At 39.3% G+C, this 27,867-nt stretch overlaps 1 protein-coding gene across 1 annotated transcript; it reads right to left on the bottom strand.

The window, feature by feature from the left end:
- Positions 1–24: 24 nt before the first annotated feature.
- On the bottom strand, positions 25–27,867 carry LOC118832915 (charged multivesicular body protein 1b-2). Its single transcript, XM_036740310.1, has 8 exons — positions 27,528–27,867; positions 12,180–12,277; positions 7,182–7,328; positions 5,431–5,499; positions 5,230–5,337; positions 3,109–3,152; positions 2,793–2,865; positions 25–2,054 (listed from the first exon to the last, which is right to left on the bottom strand). The coding sequence occupies exons 1-8, from the start codon at positions 27,541–27,543 to the stop codon at positions 2,010–2,012; spliced, it is 600 nt and encodes a 199-aa protein (XP_036596205.1). The 5' UTR covers positions 27,544–27,867; the 3' UTR covers positions 25–2,009.

Genomic DNA, 27,867 nt, shown 5'->3' with positions numbered 1-27,867 from the left:
AACATTAAAAAAACCAAACACACCTTTGGATTGATGGTTTAAAGATTCAAATAAGAGGTACCCACAAGTTAACAGATTTTTAATTATAATCTTTTTACCCAAGTCAAAAGAACAAGTTACATACTTCAACAATGGAAAATAAGGAGAGTTTCTACTTCATAGGCATTTCGGTCTGTGATAATTCTCTTCTCTGGCTCCCTAGAATATTTCAATGGAAACAAACACACCAACCACTTTCATACAGAGAAAAAAAGAATCACTCATATAACAAAATGCAGGCTGTCTGCATAGAAACAGAAACATCCTAGTCACATACCAAGAAACTTGTATACATGGTGCCTAGTGCTCAACAAACACCACAGCTATTTCTCATTGCATGTACTTGTTCATGTATTTTTCATTCAAACACATTCTCATTCACAGTGGAGAATACTTTGGATGAATGGGTAACACTTGGCTAAAAAGGTCTGGCAAAAGGCTCTTGTAATTGCACTTCGAATGCGTTTGTGACTCACGACAGGGAGAATCATTCCTCAATAAAACTTTCTTATTTGGAAAAATAAAAGAACAGCAATGAAATTCTTTTATGGGGAAATCTTTCATTAGGGGGATAAATCCCCCCCCCTCCCCGCAAATCACTGTACTCATTCAACCTCCTTTTGTGTACTTGCTACAATGTATTAATAATTCACTGTTCGGCCACCATTTTGTGACTGCTAAAGTAAAACATCATAGCTTCATGTTAAAATTGCACATTTTAATAAACTAAACCGGCCATTCTAAGAGGCTGAACGGACACCTGGACAACTAAATTCAGTGACTCAGTCCCCTCCCACTCCTACCCCGAATACCCTCAAACCATTTTAACTTCCACTTAACTAGATGAGTGTTTATGTTGCTTGTATGGCCAAACTTAAAATACCCCAATTCACCTAAGATTCCCAATGAGTAATGAGGTGCTGCTTTAAGACATACTCTACTAACACATTTAGTTTCAAGAATAGCACTACTGAGTTCTTTGCTCTCAAAATTCTTGTTTAAAACAAAACAGGTCAAATGAATCAACAACAGTCCCTGGGAATGTGCATGGTAAGAGTTCTATGTAAATTAACATAAAAATATTGGCTAATAAAAATCTGACGGGACAATTTCTCAATTTTATCATTTCATTGGAGAGAGAAGTATGGAAGTCCAAATATGACTGTGAGTTAACCACTAGATCTTGCAAACAGCAAATGTGAATGAGTCTTAATGTTTCCTGTAAATGAAGTAATATGTCACTTTTTTCCCAGGTGATTATGGGTGAAGATGATTATTTCATGAAGATTTTAGAGAACACACACACACACACACACACACACACACAAAACAGAAATCATAATATCTTATGAAAATGCCTATGGACTGAGCTTAAAATATGAATACAGACTAAAAGCAGACCAACATGCACACAGTACTGTTCATCCCAAAATGGGGAATGATATGTACTGAGCTTTGTGAGCAAATGAGAGTGTGTGTGTGTGAGTGAGAGAGAGAGAGAGAGAGAGATTCCCTTGCCCTATTCCTTTCCTATTTAAAAAAAAAAAACCTCAGTTCTGTGGAGATAAAAGAACATGGGATTTAAAATGTTTTAACTTAGTAACTAACAATTCTAAACAGGAGATGAAGTATTGTGGTACTAGAATTTCAACTCAATGCCTAATGAAGATGTTTCAAAAAGAATGAGTTAAAATCTAGTCTCAACCTAAGACACTTATAAAAGGTATCCTTCACATTTCAACCTCTACTGTTCAGAATTACAAAGTCCAGTAAGAATGAAAGCTCCCTCAAACTTTTTATCATATTTGTATAGAACTACAAGCCCAAAGCATCTTATTCTACCAAGAGTATTCCATAGATATCTATGTAGGCGCATATATGCACGCACACATACATACACACACACACACAGAGATACACAGGAGGTTTCATAAGTAAGTGTAGTGAACAGCAGCATCAAGTTCTTTGTGTTACACTTGATCACGGAGGCGGGCAAGTCTCTGTGATAGTTCATCCTGGAAGAGGCAAATTTTTAAGTCACATGAAGAATCTTAGGCATAAAACCACATACACACTACAAATAGCTCCCATTTTAAATAACATTTAAAACTGTGTCCAAAATGACTAGAATGTATATATAAAGTCAACATTAAAGATTTATATTTTATCCAGTGCTTAGCACAGTGTGAGGAAGTGCTTAATAAATGTTGACTGATTAATAAATGCTCACTGAATGGTTAACTTTAAGATGGAACTTTTATCCTGGGGTCCATGGACTTCCATTCCAAGGGGTTCTTGGAGAGAATTCAAGAGGGGGAGAGGGTCTACAAAATTGGATGGGGAAAAAAATACATCTTTATTTTAATATAATTGGTTTCCTTTGTATTTATATGTATTTGGTTTTATGTATTTAAAAACATTATTCTGACAAGAGGTCCACAGGCTTCACCAGTCTGCCCAAGGGTACCATGACACAAAAAAAGTTAAAAGCTCCTGCTTAAGAGAACTTTTATAAGGGCTAGAGAATTTGTTAACAGGCCAGATGCAGCTAGCCCATTAAGAACAAATTCAATCTAGATTTCAAATGTACATGCAAATGAAGTGTGGGAGGACTTTGGAAAGGAGACAAAGGCCTGCTTTACTTAAATGTCACATGACACCATACAGAGGAAAATGAAGTACATGCATTTCTACATTTACTTAGATATAATTCAAGCTGAATTCAAACAAGCTACAAACCAGTATTTATTTACCTGTTCTGTTGAAGCAACACTTGCACCAACAGAACCAGTCTGACCCTGTGGGAGCTCCATGTTGAGATCAAGGCTGTAATTATAAAAACAAACAAACAAACAAAACCAGGCTGTTAAGAACACTGACTTATGTCAACCTCTTAGGTAATTATTTAGATGTGATCTCAAATGAAAAATACAAATGTTCCATCCTGACTTATACACAATTGACCATTTTCATGAAAATAGTAGTCATAGAAATATTTTCTGTGGATAGTTTTACCTGACTATTGATTGAATTTTAACGCTTTTAAAAGGAGTCCTGGCTCATACTTACCCGGCTTCATCTGCCATTTCTTGAAGGAGCATATCTACTTGGTTCTGGAAGGAAAAAAAGATTGCTTTCTCAGTAGTTTTTCTGGCTGTTTCTTTATTCTAGTCATATCTACCTTTAAGGTGGACTGTCATCTGTAACTTTCAAAGCAAGCCTTCCATTTTGAAAGCATTATTTAAATTTTGCCACTAGGGGGAGCCATATCATTTCAGTACATCATTGCCCTTAATGATAATTTGAGAAACCTTAAAATACAACTATACAAGCAACCTTGGCTACATTCTGACATCTTATTTTAAACGACCTCTTGTTTTCTGAGTTACATCTTTTACTAAAATCAACTTTTCTGGAACAGAGTTTTCAGAACTCTGTTGCAACTTGGTTGTAAAACATGAGTTCTACTTTAAAATGAAATTGGTGGCATCCATTTTTATTGCCAATTGGTTCAAGTATTAATTTTTAATATACAGAAGAATAAAATTAAAATAAGTGCTAAAAAATTTACCAAATGTAGGAATTTTCAACAAACAGGTGTTTTTATTAGTCGAATTAATCATCTATCAACAATTTTGTATTAGACCATTTGAATCTTAGAGTGGGAGAAAAGGGAACTTAGAGATCATCTAACCTGGCCTCAATTCAGAGATAAGGGAACTGAAGCCCACCAAAGTTAAATCACTTGTCCAGGATCACAAAGGAAGGGGGAGAGTTAGAACACAGAGTTGAAAAACATTTCTAAAAGGTAAAATGAGTCCACTTTCCTACCCAGTCTATTGGACATAATCCAATCTTTCTAGTGATATGGGATCCTGTCAAATCTTAGGGTCTTCCTTTCTATAAAACGTTAGAGCTGGAAGGGGCCAGAGACATCAGCCAAGGCTAACTCCTCATCATTTTAAAGATGGAGAAAGAGGTCCACGGAGGAAAAGTGTCCTGCCCAAGAACATACAGTGAGTTAAAGGCAGAGATGAGACTAGAACTCTTGCCTCCCAGTTCAATACATTGTGCACTATACCATGCTGCCCCATTCTGAAAATGAATTGTGATTTCATTATAGACATGGATACAAGACAAAAGGCTGATGGGAATACCCTGGAGTTTTACTTAAAAAGAACCCCCAAACATAAAGCTTGCTTCTTAAAGTATTTGCCTCTTTCTGAGAAAAGCAGAATACAGAAAAAAATCATTCTGAGGGTGTCAGGTTTTATTACTCTATTATTTCAGCATAACTATTTTTAAAAGGCATTTTTTGTTTAAAAATAAAGAAAAATTTCTCAATTTGGATATTCTGAACCTTACAACATTTTGTTTGTGGTTCACCTACAGGCAAATTGATTTGCAAGATTCTGTTTCTTTGATGTGGCTGCTCTTTATCCAAGCAACTGGACCAGAAAGTCTGAATTTTCTGAACCAGAATCGAGCCTTTAATTGACTATACATTCATGTCTCAGTCAGCTCATAAGCACTTATTAAGTGCCAACTATGTGCCAGACACTGTGCTAAGTGCTGGGGATACAAAGAATGGAAAAAGACAGTCCCTTCCCTCAAGGAGCTCAGTCGAAGTGAAGAAACAAAACGACAACAACTACGCACGATCGAGCTATGTACAGGGTAAAATGGAAATGATCAAGATAGGAAAGGTGCTAACATTAAGGGGGATTGGGAAAGGCTCCTTGCAGAAGTGAGATTTTAGCTGGGACTTGAAGGAAGCCAGGGAAGCTAAGAGGCTCAGATGATGAGGTAGAGCATGTCAGGTAGGGGGAAAAACCAGAAAAAATGCCTGGAGCTGAGTTTTTCCTACAGCAAAGAGGCCATCGTCACTGGATTACAGAATAACAGGGTATAGGCTAAGTGAGATGGGGTCTAAAGTTGAAGAAGACTGAAAAAGGTGGGAGAACCTGAGTTATGAAGGGTTTCTGGAGGATAACACCTTGTTTGCATACCTGGATGACTTGGAAGATAGTGGTACCTTCAATACTAATGGGGAAGTCAGGAAGAAGGGGGGGGGTTTGAGGTCTAGAAAGTAACAGCTGGAAGGGTCATTGCGTTGAAAAGGATAAGGTGGGTATCCCAGAGGGCCCGATTCTGTAATTAACTTCCTAGCATATTCATTGTTCTGCTTACTTGTGGAGTTGTTAATGTTGTAGTGCTGCTCATAGTGTCTTCCATTTGTTGTGTTTGAACATCTAATGTTTCAAACTGGTGTTCAAATTTGTCCATTAAGGCAGATATCTATAAACAGAGAACAGGAAAGAGAGATATGACCTAGGGAAAAACAGATGAACTAGAAATATAATTAAAATATTGAAGGACTAAATTCTTTACCTTCTCGAGGTTCATGCTCCTCAATGTAGCATCCATAGACTTAACTACACCTGCCATTGATTTAGTTACCTATTAACAGAAGAAGAAACAATGACAACCAATCCACAGTGGAAGCAGTCATCCAATTTTTGCAAATGTTCTTCTAACAACTTAGGTTACACAGAATTTTGACTCATTTTAAATGTACAGATTGAGGACTCTGTATTTTATTCTAGAAATAAGAGGGAACTACTGAAGATTTTTACATGAGAAGTGGTTTGGGAATATGGATTAGAAAGGGGAAACAAACCAAGGAGATCAGTTAAGGAGGCTATATTGCAATAGTCCACCCTGGTAGTGATGAGAACCTCAATTCAGTTTAGGGCCATCTGAGTGGAGAGAAGGGACTGGATTTGAAAGATGTAGAGTAGTGATGTCAAACTCAAAAAGAAACAGAGGTCACCAAACCGAACACAAGGATCCTGCAGGCTGCATAATGAATTAGAAAACCACTTATTAACACTATGTATATTTTTATTTACTGTTAAATATTTCTCAATTACATTTGAATCTGATTTGGCTCCTTGGGGGCTACATGTCTGACACCTCTGCTCTACATCACATTCAATCTCATATGAATTTTTCAAAGCATTTGCTGCATGACCCTTGCACATCGTATACCACTACCAGCTCCTTCTAACTCCCTACGTCAATCCTTTTGTTATCAAATTTGCCTTTAGTAAATTCTAGACCCTTACCCCAATGATCCTATGGAATGGTATTTTTTGTTGCCTTTGATTACATAATTAAATTATTTTATTTGCGTCTCCTATGAGGCATCCTCTCATTTAGCTGCAACTTCCTTACCTCTTCTGGCTCCATTTATAGTAAGAATGTCAAAACCAATATGATTCAGTTCCTGCAGTGTTAGTTCAAATGAACTGGACAAGGTATTTTTTTTGGGGGGGGGTGGAGAAAGGTGGGAAAATGGAAGGGGAAGGGTCAGGCCAGTGACTTCATTAATGTAAAGAAACTTAGGAGTTATATGGGGGGCCTGAGAGCTTAAATGGCTTGCCCAAGGTTACACAACCAGTTTGTTAGAAGCAAGACTCAAATGGAGGTTTCTCTGCCTCCAAAGCTGGCTCCCTTCACTGGGATATGTTGCTCTCTGCTCCTATCTCAGAATATCAGTACTTCAATACATGATGCCTCAAAAGCCTAAGTGTAACGTAAGCCTCTTTTTTTTTAATGACTGAGAACTACACACACTTTTGTCAACAAGCTACATGGATAGACTGTCTTTTAAAAACCCTGTGATCCTTAGTACCCTCTGAGACCTCCTTTCTGCCATTTTGTTGCCATCCCTGCACAAGAAGCCATTTTCTACTGTTTTTATGAGTTGCCACGGCAAAAGAATTCATCACAGTGGCCAGCTTGCTTCTCCGTATCTATTTAAACTGGTCCTTGCAAAGCAGGATTTTGCCAGGACTATGAAAGAAATATTAGCAATGACAAATATGAAATAGTGTTCCAACAGTAGCCCCTAATTTCCAGTTTTCTTCCTTTCCACTCATTTTTGAAGAAGGAAAAACTGGAGGTTATAATGATATGATATTGAATATTTTCAAAGTAAGAGACTCTGGTTACAGTATGAAAATAAAGAAGCAAGGCAGTGCTAAAAGGAAAATGATTCTGCATCTCCAAACTTCCAGCCGGCTCAGGAATTGTGCACCAAGAGTTTTCAGCATCTTGCCGACACTGATGGTCCTCACCTTGCCCATTGTCACTGCTGTCTGAACTCTAGCTGCTACAGCATCCACCCGGGCACTCATTCTCAAGAAATTAATTGCTTGGTTTTTCTGGCGGATTGCATTTTCAGCATGTATTCGTGCAACTTCTGTATTGCCCTTCTGAATGGCCTGTTTGAAAATGACAAAAAGGTGACTATGGGAAATTCAAGGCACATATAACAAAATACACATGTTAAGAATGGAGATTGTTGTCCAGTCATTTTTCAGTTGTGTTCGGCTCTCTGTGACCCAATTTGGGGTTTTCTTGCTAACTTATTTTACAGAGGAGGAAACTGTGGCAACCAAGGTTTAGTGACTCGCCTGGGGTCACACAGCTAGTAAGTATCAGAGGCCAGATTTGAACTCAGGTCTTCCTGACTCCAGGCTTGGCACTCTATCCACTACACCACCCAGCTGCCCGTGCAGAGAGAACTAACCAAAATTGGTACAGAATCTGTATTTAAGAGTGAGCTTTTTTAAAAGATTAGCAACCTTTGACTAATATTGTCAACTGTTAGAGAGTAATAGAAAAATTGTGTGATGCAGGCAAAGAGCACTGGACTTTTGAGTTAGGAATCTTGGTCTTGAGTCTCAACACTTTTCCTATGACCAGGGGCAAAGTCACTTAATTTTACTGAGTAAGGCTCAATTCTCCTTAACTTTAATACAGAGGAAATACTTGTAATACATATACCTCCACAGGGTTGTTGTGGAAAAAGCACTTTGGGAATATTAATGCATTTTAGAAATCATCATCCTAAACTGCTGGTCTTGTGGTTATTAAGCTCCACTTAAAGCATCCTATATACTTATCTAAAATGACAAAGAAAAGAAAGAAATAGACTTTTAAGAAAAATCTCTAACTACAACTAATATTCTCACCTCCTCCTGATTGTACAATCAGTGTGCCTAGTCAGCACTGGGTATTAGTAAGTTGCCAAGTTGATGAAGGCCCATGGAGGCAGGGAAGGCTTTAGCAGCAGGAGCTACTGCTCCAACAGCCCCAGGCTCCCTGAGGTGGCAGCCAGGAAGCTATGGCTTCTATTTCACAATCCTATCAGGGAAGATGGCATGCTGAGAGCAACCAGAGAATTCCGGAAAGAAACAGCAGGGGGTCTCAGATAGAGCATGTAGAGACCACAGAATGCAGAAGTTGTCATTCTGGACAAACTGTAAGAAGGTAATCATATAATCTCAAATTTGTAAGGGACCAAGGTATGAAGGAAAGGACCTAGAAAATCTATTTAAATCTAGTTTGAAATCTTATCTCTGATACTTACTACCCATTACCTGGCAAGTTTCTCAAATGTAAGACGAGGGAGTCAAAAGAGATGATTTCAAAGATTCTTTCCAGCCTGAAACCTATCAGCCTAGGATCTAAGCCAGGGTTGGGGAACTTCACAAAAGAAATCTTCCTAATAAAAGGATTTATTCTGTAAAACTTTGACTAAGTCAAAAGGCCATACCCGAGGACCTAGAGGACCACGTGACCTAAAGGCTGCAGGTTCCCCAGTCATGATCTAAGATAACCCAAATCTGAACAAGGAACCCCTTTACAACATACCTACCAAGGGGCCACCCAATCTCTGCTCGAAGCCCCCTCGTGAAGAAGAAGCCATGATTTTTGGAGACCAATCATTCCACTTCAGGATGGTTCCAATGCAAAAAATTCTTCCTGACATCTGGCCTAAAGTAGCTTCTCTGCCAACTTCACCTGCTGCTACCTGGTTCTGCCCTCTAAAGCCAAACAGAACAAGGCTAAGCCTTCCTTCACATACTTGAACACAGCTGCCATGTTCCCACCAGCTTGTCTCTTCCCTAAACTAAGCACCCCGCTTCTACAAATGATCCACATATGATATCATCATATGGCTCTTCATCATCCTGGTTATATATTCTCCTCTGGCCTTCTCCAGATTATCAACATCCTTCTGAAAATGTGCCCAGAACTGACCACAATATTCTAGAGATGGTCTGAAGAAAGGGCAATCACTTTCCTAGTTCTAAGTGCTAGACTTCTTTTCATGCTGCCTAAGATTTCATTAGCTTTTTTTTTATCTGCCAAATCATACTGTGACACATATAGTACTGAAACAGATTCTAGAGATATAGGAGAACAAAGGCAATTGAGGGGAAAGCCATGTTTACTATCAATTGAGTAGGAGGAGTTGATAGAACAACAATACAGCACCCTAGACATTCACCTAGGCCTCAGAGGGAACAGCCTACCCCAGAGAGGAACTCAATTGTATACAGACAGACTATACTTCACTGTTCTATTATAAACTATGGTCTGGCATAATGAAAATTTCCCAGGTCATTTCAATGAAAATTTGTGTAAGCCCTTTGGTTCAACCACTCAATTAAACACACAAACACACACACACACACTCTCTCTCTCTGTCTCTCTCTCTCTCTCAAATACCTGGTAGGGCTTATCAAAAAGACTTTTCCATGCTTATCCTCTGACCAAAAAGTGAACTTGTTTCTTGTTTTGTTTGAAAAGAAGAAAACCCTAACTTAACAATGGTATGTGAAAAAATATGTTTCAAATTCACCACGCTGCAAAGTTTCCCTTGTCTAAATTTGATTCTCTTACCATTATCCCAGTTAAGAGGACATCCCAACAGACTCAGAGTGACTATTCTCCAACCTAAGGTTTGTGTAATTATTTAATATCACCTAAACAAACAACTGAGCACAGCTAACACTGGATTAGTCATGGCTGGTGCCAATAGGGTATTATCTAGTAGTCTCATTTTGAAAAGTTACAACTTAACGACTAGTAAAGAATGCCAAGGCTAAATATCTTAGACAAGGTAGGCTGTTTTCAAATGTATTGACTGTGGCATTTAAGAGATGTAGAAGGCCAGGGAGGAAATGGACACTTGTATAAAATACTTGCCTATGTCTTTCAGAAAAGGTATTAACCTCAGAATTGACACAATTTTATAACAGTAAGAGCCTTTCATCAACAGAAGTAGTCAAAGAATATGAAGTTTTTAAAAAATGTTATTTGTTTGTAGAGTATTCATGTTCAACTATACACTTCCCCATTTCCTCTACACCATGGCAGTCATCCTTCATAAGGGGTAAAAAAGATCAAAGAAAATCAGTTCTGCAAAACTAACCAACTTATCAACTGAGCCTGGCAGCATACACAATGTTCTACACCAATAGTCCCCTAACCTCTTCCTAGGAGATGAGGCACATTTTCTCCTCTCTTCTTTGGAGCCAAATATGATCACTCTTAATTCCGCAGCATTTTGTTCCCCTCTGCTTATTGTTCTTGAGGGTCTTCCCCTCCCAGCTTGGTTTTTCTTTTTTCTTTTTTTTGATTAAAGAGGCCATCCCTTGATTAAATTCTTAAAGAGGCCTATTCACTGAATGAACGTGTTACCTCACGCAAAGTGAGAACCCAAAAGACCTTAGCCTACAAGGGCCCAGGGTCTTCCAATGCATCCTGGGCCATCTCCAGTTGTCCTGATGAATATCTGGCAACTGGACCCAGATGGCTCTGGAGGAGAAAATGAGGCTGCTGACCTTACACAGCCCTCCCTCCCTCACTCAAATCAAAGTCAACTGCAAGTCACGTCATCACTTCCCTGATGTCATGGTCCTCCTCAACAACAAAGGACAAACACAACCTGTTCTTGCCATTTACCATGATACAGTAGTCATTGTGTATACTGTTCTCCTGGCTCTGCCTACCTCACTTTGTATTGGTTCACAGAAATCTTGCCATGTTTCTTTCCATTCTTTATATTCACTGTTTCTTACGATGCAGTAATATTCCTTTCATTCATGTACTATAATTTTAGCCATTTCCCAACTGATCAGCATCTACTTCGTTTCCTGTTCTTTGCTACTAAAACAGTGCTGCTATAAACATTTTATTTTATACTCCATTTCTTCCTCTTTTTGATATTCCCTCTTTGGGGTATATGCCAACCCACAGGATCTCTTGGTCCAAGAATATCGATGTTTTAGTTACTTTCTTCGCTTCACGAATTGCTGAACCCTTTTACAACTCCACTACAGGTTTACTTGTGGCTTATTTCTCCACAACTCACCCCTTAAATACGAATTACCATCTTTTATCATCTTGGCTAAGCTGTTGGATGGTTAGTAAAAACTTGAGAGTTTTTAATCTCCATTTTTGTTATTATGAATAGTTTTCAAAACAATGGAAAGCAATGATTTCAAGAAAACATGCTACAAAACACAAATAGTAAGAGAAATGAATATTTAATCAACCAAAGTTTCACCTTACAACATGGAAATTGGCAGAAACAAAAACTACAGGAACAGTCAATGTTGGAATATCTACAAAAACACAGGCATGCTGATAAACTGTTGGAGGAGTAGTGAAGCATTCTAACCATTTGGTTTTCATTTAGAATCATCAAAGAAAAGGGCCAAGAAATGCAAAAAACATTCGTAGGAACACTCTGTAGAATCAAAAAATTGGAAATAAAGTAGATGTTCATCACTTTGGAAACAAGTAAAAAAAAACTTAGCATACAATGGTAGCTACAGTACAGTAAGAGATAAGGAGTATGAAGAATTCAGAGAAATGTGGGCAGAGTCCCATGAATTGATGATGTAGAACAAGGAAAGCACAACCAAGAAAGAACATACAGTGACTACAAAACTCAATCATTAAAAGGGAGCTGAAAACAGGGTAATGGAAAAAGAAACACCAAACAGTAAAGGTCCCAAAAAAGACACGATGTCCCATAACTCCTATTTCATAGCAGAGAGGACAAAATATCATATTCATTGTCACATGCAGTCTCTGTATTACCTGTTTTTGCTCAATTGATTTTCTTTGTAACAAGGTAAGGTTCAATCTAGATATGGGGAGGGTGGGAAATGACTGATGAAAAGACAAAAAGCATCGATAACATTCACATGACAATTCAATTCATTTCATAATTCATATGAGCTACATGTGTAAAATTTAAAAGTTATACTCACCTTTTTAATCTTGGTCTTTTCAGCTTTTTCTTCTTTATCACATTTTTTGGCATTCCTATTAAGCTCTTTGGCAGCAAACTTCAGGTTAAACAGGTGTTCTAAAACATGTATATTAAGGCTCTTAAAAAAGGCATTGTTCCCAGGAGTCCCACCAGGCAAAGGAGGAGAAAAAGGAAATTTCCTGGTCCCTGCCCTGAACTGCATGCATGTGTGTTACCAAGTGCAAGCCCAGAGAAATCACTTCAAATAACTTTGGATGTGATAGCCTTGGCATTTAAAATGTGCCAACTACATACAGCAGATCCATATTAGTGTGGTATTTAAAACAAAATACAAAACAAAAAGCAGGAAAAAAGGTCACATTTCTTAATTTTAATTCCAGAATAGGAAAAGTTTCATTTTTTAAAGGAAATAATCATTTTTAATACTATGAAATTTTATTTTCTCCTTCACACTCAAAAGACAGGCAATACACTTTTGGTTTTCCAAGAGAAAACAAAATTATCTTCTGGTAAAGACTATAAACTTCCTATTAAATTAGGTATTTTCAATTCAGCTATCCCTAGGAGTAAACACTGCATTTTGGGAAAATGTATTAATCATTTCAAGATATAAAGACACACGTGCACTACAGAAGTTACCTCAGTTTAATGCTTATCATAACTGAATGGCAGACCACTTAGTAACTAGTGATAAAACTTCATTTAAATTAATATATATTAATAATCTATGGGAATTTAAGTGTTTACAAATCATCCAACTAACCTTTATTAAGCAGAAACCATACAAGGTATTATGCCAGGCCCTGAGGATACAAAGTTAAAACATAGAAACATGGCATAGGAAGGAATCTCTGAGGGCATCTAGTCTAAGCCATACCCAAACAAAAATCCCTTCTACAGAATGCCTAATAGGTGTGCAGCCTGCCTCAACTCATTCAGAGCTTTCACACTCCTCATGCTAATCTTAGAGGACCATGCTACATCCACTTTTCTGCATCTTGTTGTTGCGAGTTTCCCATTCCTCTTGGGACAAGTTCCCCTGTTGGACTGCAGTCTACAAGATTCTATCTTATCCGATTTCTGAACTCAAGTTGTAGAGACATTGCCAACCTGTACTGGTAAAAAGGGAGTTTTTTTCATTTAGGAGCTGCCCAAAGCAATGAAATCCCAGGTCCAGTCTCTAGGTGCTATAGTGGCTAGAGTGCTGGGCCTGGAGTCAGGAAGACTCGAGTTCAAATTTAGCCTCAGGCACATGCTAGCTGTAGGACCTAGGCATGTCACTTAATCTCTGTCTGCCTCAGCTTTCTCATCTGTAAAATGGGGATAGTAAGAGTACTTGTGAGGATTAAATGAGATAATATTTGTAAAGGGCTTAGCACAATGTGTGGCACATAGCAGATACTTAATAAATGCCTGTTTTCTTCCTTTCTTCCTACCCTGATCCCTACGACCTAGAGTGAATGTCAGCCTATGCCCAATTTTCCTTTTCTCTTTCACAAATTCTAAGATAGAAGTGTCACTTTTCCCCAAAGTTCCTATCCTTTGATAGGATTTGAAGAGTGCAAGGCAAGCCAAGAAATTATTAGCTACTCTTCTTTTGGTGCGGAGATTGCCTTTTGGAGATGGTATAGATAATTCAAGCTGCACATAGATACTATTTCATACCCCTGTGCTACGCACGTGATTTATTTCCTGAACTCCTTACCCACCTCTTCTTTCAGTCTAAGCATTCTATACCAGATGTGTCAAATTTTCGGCAGAGTGTACTAGAACCAGATTAAAATGTAACTGGGAAATGTTTAACAAAATAAATTAAAAATACAATACAACGTAGACAATGTTAGTTTGTGATGTTCTACGCCAATATGCATCTATTATAGGGACCTGATTCTATATGAGTATATTACCACTGGTCTACAATATATAGCTGATAAACATATCTAAATGTTCTTCCCTTCAAGTTTCTAAATTTTCTCACGTGCATAGGGCTACTATGATTTCCTCCCTTACCATTCGCCTATTCTGTTCCTCTTAATTAAAGTATGCCCTTCCAGAACCAGATTCCAGGTAGAGGTTCCATCATATCAGTGAGACCCATCAGGTCAAATTTTCTTCTTAGCGTTAGGAACTCTAGTTCACTTACAGATAAGCAACACTGGGAAATAAAGAGTTTAAGTGGCTTTTCCAAGGTCACCAAGCTAATCACAAGGGCAGAGATGGGGATGGAAAATAGGTCTCTGTACTTCTATGTTAATCCTTTTTTCACTATCACTGTTTTGGAAAGAAAATTTTGCCATGGAAAGCAGACCTTATATTAACACCTTGTCCGTAGCTACCAAAAACATCTGAATCAATCTATATGGAGAACAGTCAACAAGTGGCATCAAGTTCCCCTTTAAAAACATATAACAAATTTCTTTAAAAATGCTCTATAATCATCATTTAACAACTCTTGTGCAAATACTTTTAACGATCATTTTATATTACAGCCCCAAGGCAACGCCTCATTACAGCATAGAGGTGACCCCTTGTTCTCAAACGGTATAACCAGACCTGCTTTGATGCCAGAAGAGAGTGACTCTCTCAAGGGTCGAATCTTGGAATTTGTAAGCCTTTGTCAACGATTTCAACTACCATCCATTTTGCACATTAGAGAAACAGTCAAATCAAAGCCACAAAGTATTCCAACCTATCATGAGATTTTTTTCCTTGTTCCCTCTTCCCCCATTGATCTTTTTTCTAGTTTATAACCAAGATATATTTATGAATGGGAATGCCCTTTTTGCCAGGATACATAAGGCCTGGAATTCTTCCCTTCTTAAATTCTTCAAGGCTTTATTCTGTCCCAAGATTTGCACAAACCTGTTGAACAGGTATCCAACAATGTCCAATTTGGACATAACCAATCTGTTACTTTCTATCTTGAAATCATTCAAACAGCATAGAACTATTTGAATCCTTTCTAAAGAACTAAAATTTTTACATAATTGTAGAAACTAATAGCAAAGCAAATGTAAGTATTTTTTGTTGAGCACCTACATGCAAGGTATTATATAATAAGTGGGTTCCCCCATTTTGACTATGCCACATTAGGTATTTATATGAAGGAAGCTACTAATTAATAGACTGTTGAAAATCCAAGGTTACCTACCTGCATGAAATGCTCAAAAATGAAAAGTAAGCCAATTCTTCAGTGTTTGTTTTTCAACAGTAGTGCTATGATCAGATAATCCATTTATTAGCATAATCAGATTATTGCTAAGGTCTTGCCTGCTGGAGGGGAGTCATTTTCTCTTTTTGAGTGCTGGGATTTTAACAAGCATTTTAATACTTCGTGCTCTTGAATAGACTTAGGAATTACAGTTTCAAGGATCACAATGAATTTGGTTTCCAAAGGAATTGACCTTGATTGGCAGCAAAAACATTCTAACTATTCAAAGTACTCCATAGAATGTAACAGTGATTAGCAAAATACAATATCATGGGAATATTGATCAAATCCAATAGAGCTGGGCCAGGCAGCCATACACTATCATTAGAGCACTTCTTAGATGATAAACAATCTGGGCACTCTCAAAGCCAGAACAAACATCACTTTAAGAAAGAAAAATGGTCCAGCTGACTCTAACAATTTAAGAGGGGTAGTCTTAAATTTACTTAAAAGCATTTAGGCAAATAGGAAAATTCTGGCCATTTCCACAAGCTCTGGGTCACTTCAAGAGAGAAGAAGCAACACTGAAACATACTGTAGCCTAAACTCTTGACCCTTCAAGAAGGGTTTTTGCTGGATTCTCTTGGTCCGCTGAAGTCAGTTGTTTACTAAAGCAAGTTTTTCATTAGCAGATGAGGAAGAAGGTTAACCTATTATGAAGTGTGGTAAAAGCAGCACAATTTTCCTGAATAGAAAACCAGTCTAGGAATTAAGAAACCTACAACGAAAAGTTCCAAAATGCAGAGCAAGAAGAACTAGATAGAAGACACAGGGTTGGTAGTTGTGAGTTATTGCTATTTTTAGCAGTAGCAAAGTTTGGTTTTTTGTTTTCACTATGACATAGTGAGTACTTCTGTGAAGGAAGCCTATTTCAACAGTGTCAATCATTAGAGAATCCAAAACCATGCGTATCAAAAGTATCCAAGTGGAAAAAGCTAGCTTTCAGTCAGACAGGATCCTTCTGTTTCTGTGTGCAGGCATAAGATTGATCTCGAGAAAAACATCAGCACTGGAGCTGTCTGGGCTATGGTGATAACCTTCTGTATACACACTAGTGATGTTTCCCCCTCCTCGGCTGGAGAGCAAAATTCTATTTATTGAAAATCATTTCTCTACTGATTCATTGGCTTTCTACTGTAGTGTTTTCTACTACAGTAACACCTCATTTATCTCTCATCCCCCGGGAACGAAGTCTTCCACACAAATGAATTTTCCAGATAACTGAAGCATATCCTTTAAAAGTATAATTTTAAAAAGCCATTTTAAATCAAAGTCTTCTGTGAATATATTCCACTTCCCTGATTCCTTAAAACAGGGTGTACTGAACAAAGTCTGACCTTTGCTTGATGACCCTGAGTCATCATTACCACCATCGCTTAATATGCTATGCTGCACTACAGTAATTTTTTGGTCTCTTCCTTTGACGTCAAGCTGTCAGCGGTCCCTAGACCTGCCTTGGTCACTCCTCCTTCTAATGGCAATGTGGTCTGAGAAATCAAATAAGCAAGGTTGTTAGAATTGTGTATAAAGTGAAAGTCAATAAGCTCCAAATGGTGGCCTCAGGGATTCTCTGGTAGATTAAAGTACATGGGCATTAAGGCACCAGGCTTTATTGTAAGAGCTCAGAGATTTTTTTCTTCTCTTTCTGATTCTCTGACCTTCCTCCAACCATAGACTATTAAAGCTAGAAGTCAGGTCAAGGCAAGTCAATAGAAGCATGTCCTAAGTGCCAGGCACTGTGCTAAATGCTAGGGATATAAGGGCAAAACAAAAAAGGAAGCCCTGTGCTCAAGGAGGTCAGTCTAATGGGGGAGACAACATGCAAACCACCACGTACAAACAAGCTATAGACAGTGTAGAGGGGTAGTAATCTCTGAGGGGAGACATTAAGGTGAAGAAAGGCTTCTTGTAGAAGGTAGAACTTAAGCTGAGACTTGAAGGGAGCCAGGAGGCTGAGATGAGGAGGGAGAGTTCTAGGCTTTAGCATTGCAGCCCAACTCTCTCAGCTTTACAGATGAGAAAATGAGGCCTAGAGAGGGGAATTGCTCAAGTCCTGTCCAGTTCTCAGAAGTCTGACCACTCAATAAATGGGCTGCTACCAGACCTGCCTGCAGCTATCATCTCAATGACTTTCAAACTTGTGAGCTAGGCAGCATAAAGCGCTTCAATGGCTTGGAACACAATCTAGACACCCTCATTCTCATCCAAGTGGTTCTTTCTGACAGAGGATACAGAATTGATCAATTGAGTTCCTGGAACTATGCTATCAATCAATTGATAAATATTTACTAAGCATCTGCTATGTGCCAGGCACTGTGATAAGCACTACCAGGAATACAAAAAAGAGGCCAAAGACAGTCTTTGCCCTCATGAAGCTTACAATCTAATGGGAAAGACAACATGAAAACAAATATATACAAAGCAAGCTCTATACAAGATACATTGGAATTAATTAACAGAGGGAAAGCACTGGAATTAAGAGAGGTTGGGAAAGACTTCCTGTAGAAGGTGGGATTTTAGTTGGGATTTAAAGGTAGTCGGGGAGGTCAGTAGTCACAGTAGAGGTGGGAGAGTATTCCAGGCATGGGGGACAGCCAGAGAGAATGCCCAGAACCCAGAGATGGAGTGTCTTGTTCACTGAACAGCCAGGAGGCCAATGTCAGTGGAGTGAAGAGTATGTGTCAAAGAGTAAGGAGTAAGAAGATTGGAAAAGTAGGAGGGTGGGCTAAGTTATGAAGGGCTTTGAATGCCAAACAACATTTCGTATTTGCTCCTGGAGGCAAAAGGGAGCCACTGGTGTTTACTGAGTAATGCTTTGACTTGATCAGAGCCATGCTTTAGGGAAATCACTTTAGCGGCTGAATGGAGGACGGAGTAGGGGAAAACGTGGCAGGCCAATCCACCAGCAGGCTATTGTGACAATCAAGGTGGGAGGTAATAAAAACCTACACCAGAGCAATGGCAGCACCAGAGAAGGGGACATATTTGAGAGATACTGCAAAGGTGAAATCAACGGGCCTTGGCAACAGCTTGGATGGGGGTGGTGGTGCTGAGGGATATTAATAAGTCCAGGATGACCCCCTAGGCTGTAAGTGTGAGGGACTAGGAGGATGGTGTTATCTTCTACAATAATAGTGACGGTATGTGGGGAAAAGATAGTGAGTTCTGTTTTGGACATATTAAGTTTTAGATATCTACTGGATATGAAGTATAAGATATCTGAAAGGCAGTCAGACATGTGAGACTAGAGAGAGACTGGGGAAGGAGAGACAGATTTGAGAATCATCAGCATAGAGAAGATAATTAAATCCATAGAAGCTGATGAGACCACAAACTACCACAAAGCAGAATAGTGGAAGAAGAGAAGAGGACCCAGAGACAGAACCCTGAAGAACACCTATAGTTAGAGGGCATGATCTGGAAGAAGGTCCAGCAAAGGAGACAGATAGGTAGGAGAACCAGGAGAGAGTGAGGAGTGGAAAACCCAGAAAGAGAATATCAAGGAGAAGCTGACCAACTGTGTCAGAGACTGCAGAGAGGTCAAGGAGGATGAGGCTTGAGGAAAGACCACTGGATTTGGCAACTTTGGAGAGAGTAGTTTTGATAGAATGATAAGGTCAGGAGCCAGACTGTAAGATTTCAGAAGAGAGTGAAAAGAGAGAAAGTAGAGGCAACTAATACAGATGACCTTTTCTGAGAAGTTTAGATACAAAGGGCAGAAGAGATATAGGACGATAGTTAGCAGGGATGGAAGGATCTAGGGAAGTTTTTTTTTTTAGGATAGGGGAGACAAGGGCATGTTTATAGGCAGTAGGAAATGAGCCAGTAGAGGGAGATACTGAAAATAAGTGAGAGTTGGAATGGCAGAGCAGCAATCCATTGGAGGGCATGGGATGGAATGAGATTGCTTGAACAAGGAGAGAGGTTAGCCTTGATAAGGAGTAAAGCCACTTCATCCTGTGAGACAGCGGTAAAGGAGGGGAAAAGAGGGAGTTCATGGTGAACGGGCTCAGTTTTCTCTGTAAAATATGAATCAAGGTTCTTAGCTCTCGAGTAGGGCAAGGGAAGCCATGGGAGGTTTGATGAGGGATGAAAATGTCTGGAAGAGCTGTTGTGGAAAGTGGGATAGAGAGCTGATAAGGGAGGTATATGAAAGATTGCCTAGCAGCAGTGAGGGCTCAGTTGAGGTTATGTAACATAAATGTGTAGTGGACTGAAGTCAGAATGGTCCCTGGGGAGGCCAAAAACTTGGACTGGCAAGGCACAGAATGCTTCCTTCCCTAAACTGGATTGAGACCCTTTGAGGACAGATTTTCTGCTTTGCTTTGTTGACTGATGGAATAGACAGAACTAGAGTAGGTGCCCCAATGGGGCTATCTGTCTTAACCTCTTATAACTGCTTTAAAGGGATCAGAGTCACTAGTAGTTAGACCATTCCTTGAGTGTAGAAAAGTCCCGCTGGTCAAGTGGCTTTTTAAGTGGAATAGTAAACCCAATTCTTGAAGTGGAATTTCGTTATACTGATTACTCTGCTAGAAAGTTCATTCTCGCTTCCCCATTTCTGAATTAGAAAGTAGATTATCAAGTGAAAAGAAATTATAGGAACCCAGTAAGGTGAGAATTAGCAATCTCTGGTCTCCAGTGCCAAAAGAAGGCCTAAGAAATGCTGAATGTCACTGACAGGTAGAAGGAAAGAAGGAAAGGAGGGAGAAGAAAAAGGAATGGGAAACGGAATGGGGTTCAGAATAAGTCAATATGGTAGGAAAATGGTAGAATGCCTATAACAATCCTCTTGATACAACTCAGTCCTACCAGTTTCCATACAGGCTGCAAATACATGAGTAAGGGAAAGAGTTTTCATGTATACATCTTTACTTCCTTTTTCCTCTTATTTCCTAAATCTGTCTCCCTGTATGGGTGTGGAGATATGCTAGAAGTTTAAAGAGAGGGAAGGATAAGGAGACTGAAGGGAGAATCATTACTGAACAAAAGAACCAGGATGATATCTGATTTAGGTCAACTGTTCTCACTATTCAGACTCGCATTTTAACTTCCATACTAAATCACTGAGAAATGCTCTGCAAAAGGTGCCAAATAAGGTACCACAAGTATTCCTTACTAATCCACTTAATATTTCCTTTTTTTTTGTACTTACCTCAAATTTTAATTTTAAAAAACCCTTAACTTGTTTCGAAATTTACCAAAGAAAGTCAACCACCACCAAAACAAAGACCCTTTCCATTAAAATGTATTGTCCAATTCTAATTGAACAGGCTACAAGTACATCATTACTTTTTAAGCTTTTCAAATACAGCATGAACAGATTTCTTCCCTTGTTATAATGTCAAAAAAGGACATTTATCTAAGTAGAAAAATGTTTACAAATGAAATTAAGGAGAAAGTAGATTTTTAAAACCAGTTCCTCTCTTTGTCCCTCCTACTCCACTTCCTGTACCTGACCACATCTTCATGAACAAAAATAAATTATTAGCTTGTTCAGTGGATTCTTCTTTAGTATCAATGTGTACAGATTTAATATAATTATTATACAGCATCAGTAAACAATTTTCCAGTGATTAAGAAAAGACAGTAGTACAGTATTAAAACTTAGAATCATTGAACAACTCTCAGTACTTAACAAATATTTTAAAATTGAGCTACTGAGAAATAGCCATAATATCTAACCTCTTGAATACTAAAGTTGATAAATAACCCTTTGGGTTTCTGAATAACAGTACTTCTTAAATCAGGGCTGTCCAACCTTAGGTTGTTACTGAAACAACAGACAATATATTTTGATTTGCCATTTTAGTGAGAGCTCTGCAGTAGCTCAGCTTCTTTTACTCAAGCATTTATGTAAATTTCTAAATTATGTAGGCCCCACATAGATCACCCCCCCACACACCCTCCGCAGCCACAGGCCACATTCTGGACAGCCCTGTCCAAAATAGTCCAAATAAAATTAGATTAGGATAATTCGATGTGACACCCTCTTTACCACTGGACTGTAATATCATCAAATATATATTGTTTGTAAATTGAACATTAAAAATCAGTTCTGCTTAGATACTTTGCCCAGGAAGATTCAGCTAAATAATTCTCCTACCTCATCACCTAAAAATTAGTCATACCTATAATATAACATTGTTAAAATCATCCCCTATCATGGGAGGGGGCTGGGTTTTTTTTTTCACTCATTAGAATGTATTTTAAATTTAACATGATGAAAGATTTTGTTCCATTATATTGTCACTCAGCATTAAACATAACCATTTTTTTTCACGTGTTAATTTTGTAATTACTTTTATAGTGTATGGGTTCTCTTTTCCAGGGGCTTACAAAATGTACTTCTTATTCCAATGCAAATTTAGTCCTTTTTATGTATCACTGAAATTGTGTGGGTAAAGCATGGACTTCCTTCATGACTTGGAAAAGCTAGGTAAAAACATGCAGAGCCTTCCTTTACTCTGCAGAAAGCTCCCCAAATGAATCTATTCATATTGGGGGTTCAACTCCTTCCTCTATAGTGAATTCTTTCTCCCAGATATGGCATGGGTCCAAAGTTATAAGAGGATCAACAGTAATCAGGTACAAGCCGATGCTATCATTATGATCAATATTTCCAAACTGTGATCATTAATAATTTCTATGCTTGAATTCAAGTGTGTATGATAGTTTTCCTAGTCTGTTAATTGCTCAACAGAGGCTATTTCACATGAGATTTTGTTGGATCAGAGTTATAAATGACTGACAGCTGATGTATAGGGATAGCTGGATGTATATTCATGTTTATGTTAATGAAATAACATTAGATATAAACCTTGATTCCAGGTTCAGAATTGCACAGCAGTCCCATGAGTGTACCACTTAATATGCCTTATAAAATCTGACATCCCACTGGCTAGGCAAGTATTAATATTATTGCCCCAAACCTCATTCTAATATTTTACCTTTCCCTAAAAGTCTCAGATATTCCAAAATTCACTTGCTATGTGATTTTAAATGGCAAGGTATCATTACAAATACTGTCATTTTCAGCATACTAGGCAATGTTATCTTAGAGAGCAGTAACATTCTCCCTTAGCTGTCTGAGTGATTATAAAATGAGCCAATGGTGCTAGTCTAGTTCTTAGCAGATGTTTCTCCTTCAATTAATCAACAAATATTTCTTAAACACCTATTTGTCAGGTCTTTCAAAGTCTGAGGGCACTGAGTCAATATCACTCATCTAGCATTTAGCATATGCTTTCTTATATTGTCATTCTTTACAAAGGTAAGTATACTGCCTCCTCAGGTTGGAAGTACTTTTACAGCACTAGTATCAAACTCAAATAGAAATGGATCCTTAGAAAACCATAAATTACCATTATCTATGTTGTATTTTATCTTCTGTAAATTTTGTTAAACATTTCCCAATGACATTTTAACCCGGTTTGGTGAGAGCCAGCTTAGTTTGACACCTGTTTACAGCAAGAAGGGTCCTCACTCATACTACCTTCTCCCTAAAACACTTGATGTAAAACTGATGTACTACTCAAATGTTTGCTGCTAACAATTAGCTCTCTAACAATGACAGAGCCAGAGGACTCTGCTCTAGCTGCCTCCTAGACTGCAAACCTAAAACTGAGTTAACTCGATGGGGTAACAATATGGCATCAAAGCAGTTTCTCAAAGGCTTACCTTTCAGACATACCACATTTGCTCTAGTCTCATATCACTGTAGAGAATACTCAAAGACTAAAGGCTAAACGCTCCTAGGTACTTTTTACTCACATTTCTTTCCAACTCCTTTCAATAGATATTATATAGTAAGTTTAAAATCCAACTGAAGCAAATACTACAAAAAATAATTTTAGCTACAAAAGTTATTTCTGTATCACAATGGATGATCCATTTATGAACAGTGCTCTAGATCTGATTACAAATTTTCTGAAGGGTTCATTCCTGTACAATGTGTGCTTTCTGCACTCTGTGTCCCTATAAAACTTATCTGTATGAACTGGGACCAAGTAAGACCCGGAGACCTTTCTCCAACATATTTATGTACATATTTAGAGGTAGAAAGGCAATAAAGAGTGTTAAGCTTCGACTCAAGAAGACTTAGGTTCAAATTCCACTTCTGACACTAGCTAGTTGTGTGACCTTGGATTAGCATTCTGAACTTAAAAATATTAAAAAATAGTAACAATAGCTAACTTCTAGACAGTGCTTAATACGTGCCAGGTACTGTTAAGCACTTCATATTTATCATCTCATTTGGTCTTTACAATAGTTCTGGGAGTTAGGAGCTATTATTCTACCCATTTGACAGATGAGGAAACTGAGGGCAAACAGAAGTTAAATGACTTCCCCAGGGTCACAAACCTAAGTATCAGAGGTCAGTTATGAACTTAGGTCTTCCTAACTCCAGGCTTAGCCAATACAATAGTAATAAAACCACCCTGCTTGTCTGTCTCCTGTTTTCCTCAGTTTCTACATCTGTAAAATAGGGACAATAACAGCACCTAGCTTATAGGGTTCTAGTAAGGATTAAATAAGACATCTGTAAAGTGCTCAGCCCAGTGCTTAACAAATAGTAAGTGCTATATAAATGTTTATTCCCTTCCTCTTCCCCTCCTTCTGAACTTCCTTCTACTCTCCTGTATTTGTTTTTAAATCTCTAATGTTCTTTTCCTTTTCTTCTTTTTTTGTACCACCATTACCATCTACCAATTCTCTCCAATTCTTCCTAAAAAACTCTCCCTTGTAACAAATAAGTGGAGTCAAGTGAAACAAACATCACCTTGGCCAGGTCTATATGACTATATCCTTTTCTGCACTTCTATTCCATCATCCTTTGCCAAGAGTTAGGAAGCAAGATTTATCATCAGTCTTCCAAAGCCAAGATTGGTCTCTGTATTGATGATAGTTTCTGAGTCTTATGATAATGTTTCCTTTATGTTATAGTCACTGTGTAATTTCTTTTTTTGGTTCTACTCACTTCTGTTTACATTACATTGTATAAGTCAGTAAGCACTTGATATCTGGCTGTCTTGGGCAGTCATAATATTTAACATTTATATAGTGCTTTATAGAGATGTATTTTCTTATTTGATCTTCACAATGATTCTTATTTACAGATGAAGAAAGTGAGGCTCACAGAGGTTAAATCTTTTGATAAGGGATACATAGCTCATATCAGAGGCAAGAATTGGACCCAGGTTCTCATGACTTCAAGTCCAGTCCTTTCAGCACTCTATACCACTTTTTAGTTATCTCCCTGAGACTTACCTAGTAAATCACAGATGGGTTTTGATCTGCTTGATAGAACAAATCCCCACACTGAGTGTTCCCTGCACTGACAAAATCACTTCTCCTTCCTGTACGACACACAGTATTTACAAAGAAGGGCTGAGGAAGAGATCTTCATGTAACTCACAGCAAGAACAGCAAGAACAAAGTGGAGATCTGGTAAGTGGAAATTGTACTATCTAGGCCACCATTCCTTTTCCTTCCAATCAGGATAATAATAACAGCTTCATTTCAACTCAGTAGACATTAACTATGTACTTACTAACCTTAAGACACAGTGGTAGGCATTTCTCACAACTTTTGCCCACTCGTGTGACAATGTTAATGACAAGAGGTTTTAACAGACAGATCTGCTTTATGCCAACTCATTTTTTCAAAAGCTTTTCAGGAAAATATTGTATGGCACTGAATGAGAGCTACCAGGTTGCCCATAGAGTTGCTTCTGCTATTCAAACTGCAAGAGGTAACAGAATTCTTCATAGCTCAATTGTTCAACCCAGGTGCAAAATTACCCTTTAACTCTTGTCAAATTCTCCCTCTAATTTATTAATCACCCTCATCCTCAAAACCCCATGAATTCCTAAATCACTTGCCAAAACCAAAGACACAAAGCCAGGTTTGGGCAAGGAAAGGAATAAGATCAGTGAGTGGACTAGATGGCTTACATGTATGAGTTTTTGGTTCCTAATGGGTTCATAGCATTATTTTCACTGTTTAATTCCTTTCAGAGGAAGCACCTACAAACCTAGCAATGTACTCAGAACTGAATATCGAAATGATTTTTGTCTTGTACGTTTTAGCATTACCACAAGGTTAAATGTCCTGAGTAAGTATGTCTTAGTGGATAGAGGGATGGCCTTGGAGTTAGGGAGACCTGGGTGTATATGTTACAGAAAAGTTGCCAATCTGCATGGATTGAGAGACTTTTCCAGGAGTTCCAAAAGACCTATGAAACATCCCCAAACTGCCCTAAACAAAACAGCTATGATAAAAGAATCTTGTAAACACATTTAATCTTACAAGACATGTTCTTTGCATTTCAGAAAGGCAGTAGATTATAAATATTACTAAAAAATAATCTCAGTTCAAGTTAACCATTTATGAAAGATAGGTCTGAGTCATGTGTTTTTTCCATATGAACCAATTAAAGGGCTCAGATTCAACAGAAAATGACCCAAGCGAAATAATCATTGCCAGATGGTCTCAATCAAGTCAGACTTTCATCCTATTCACCTTAGACACAAAGGAAAGTTAACAAGCCATTTTGTATATTCAACTTCTGATAATAGCATTATTCAATCTGAGAGTACTGAGAAACTATAGTTTTCAAAAAATGGAAACCAAAACAGGTACCTGGCCTAGGAGCAGCAAAATGAAACTAAAATAGTCAGTTGGATTGACCAGTGTGAAGACACGGTCATATCTGGGAAGAAAAGGGATACCAAATATCGTTGCACTTTTCAGAGCTATCCGCAGAAGACCTTTAACCTTTAAAGTCACTTTTAAAAGTCCAGGAACTTGAAAGTACACTTCTGACTCATCCACCCTGACCATAATACGACTTTTTCCTTGCAGTTTCTCACTAACTTAAAGTAGAGGTTTGGTTTGACTTAGGCCGGCACAGGACCTGGTTATGTCACCAGTTTCCTTGTCTGACTTCAAATGATTACCTACAAGTCAAACTCATTAATAAAAGGGATAAATGCTGTATGCCGGATCTAAGAAACAATTTGCAATCACCTACACTAGGAGATGTCGCCCGGTTTCCCTACAGGGATAACAAACCAAGCTAAGTATACGATGTCTATTAACCTTGGAAAAAAGTCACTGTTTCAGAGGGACAAAATGTCAACTTTTCCCAACTCATTGCCTCAGGCAGTTTAGTTAGCCTCCTCGGTCTCTCTTGGATCAAGCGCCAACAGGGAGCCCAAAGTATCCCTTTAAGGAATTATCCCAAAGTCCGAAGCGTATTTGCGAAGGATTGCCACTGACATACTTGACTTTATTGGACATGGCCTCGATAGAGACCCAGGAAGAAAGTTCAGAAGAAAGGGTTCTCTTGCATCTGCAGTTTATTTTTATTGGGGGGGGGGGGTTGATCACAAAGGTAGAACCAATGAATTGTGGCACCCAAAGGAACTTTAAGTCCAAGTTGTTTCATGTGTTTTTTAAAAACAACAACAAACTAGACTATTCCCCCTGGCTGACTGCACGCGGCGTATCGAGGAGGGGAGGGCGGCTGGGCAGAGCACTCTTGGCTTTACTGCCAACCACAAACAAGGAAAGGGGGTGGTAGGGGGAGGGAAGCCAGTTCCCAAGATACATATCAGCCGGCCCCCCGCGTCCCCAAAGCACACCCAGCCCCGAGTCCTTGAAAGTCTCCCACTCTCCTTCCCCCCCACCCCCATCACTTGATAAACGAGCGGAGACGCTGGGGCCACTTGGACCAGAGCCCGGAGTCTGAGCCTAGGGGGTGAGGGGGAGAGGCCAGGACTCTTCCTGAGCCCGTCCGTCCAGCGACTCGAAAGCGTCTCAGCTCGAGTCAGCTCGCTCTCTCTCTCCCTCCGGCCGCCCTTGCCTCCCTACCTAGATACCTGCGCCCGGGCACAGAGGAAGGCAGAGGCGGCGGCTCCCGGAGAAGGCACTCAGCAGGCGCCGGCGCCGACCCAGGAGCGGCCGCGGCCGCAGACTCCCAGTCAGTGCTGCCCCCTGCTCGGGCCCCCTCCCGCCCCACCCCCACCTCCTAGCAACCCCGCCCTACCACACCCAGCTCTGCTCCCTAGGCCGCACTAGCAGAGCCTTCTCCCTTTCCCCCACCCCCGCCCGCTCCAAGCGAAAGGATACTCTCCATGTTCGACATGGTCCAGCCGTTTCTCCCGGGGGTGGTGGTGGGTGGGTCGGAGGCACTGGAGCTGCGCGGGTCGTAGGCGGCAAGTCACCGGAGCTCCCGCGCTCCCACTCGCACGGAGTCTACTGCGCCTCCCGTTTGTTTGGGGAACCCACTTCCGGCTTCGCTGCCGCGCGGGGTGGCGGATGGAGGCGTCAGGCGCCTGAGGGGCGGGGCCCAAGCGCTCCGTCCCAATGTCCCAACCTTCCCAACCGCCCGCTGGGCCGCCAGGGAGCTACCGACAGGGGCGCAGGGAGGAACTAATAGGTGCACACAGACTCACCAGTAGGGGCGCCC

The sequence above is a fragment of the Trichosurus vulpecula genome, chromosome X (assembly GCF_011100635.1).
Source record: "Trichosurus vulpecula isolate mTriVul1 chromosome X, mTriVul1.pri, whole genome shotgun sequence".
Taxonomy (NCBI): domain Eukaryota; kingdom Metazoa; phylum Chordata; class Mammalia; order Diprotodontia; family Phalangeridae; genus Trichosurus; species Trichosurus vulpecula.
This window is presented reverse-complemented; position numbering and strand designations above follow the sequence as displayed.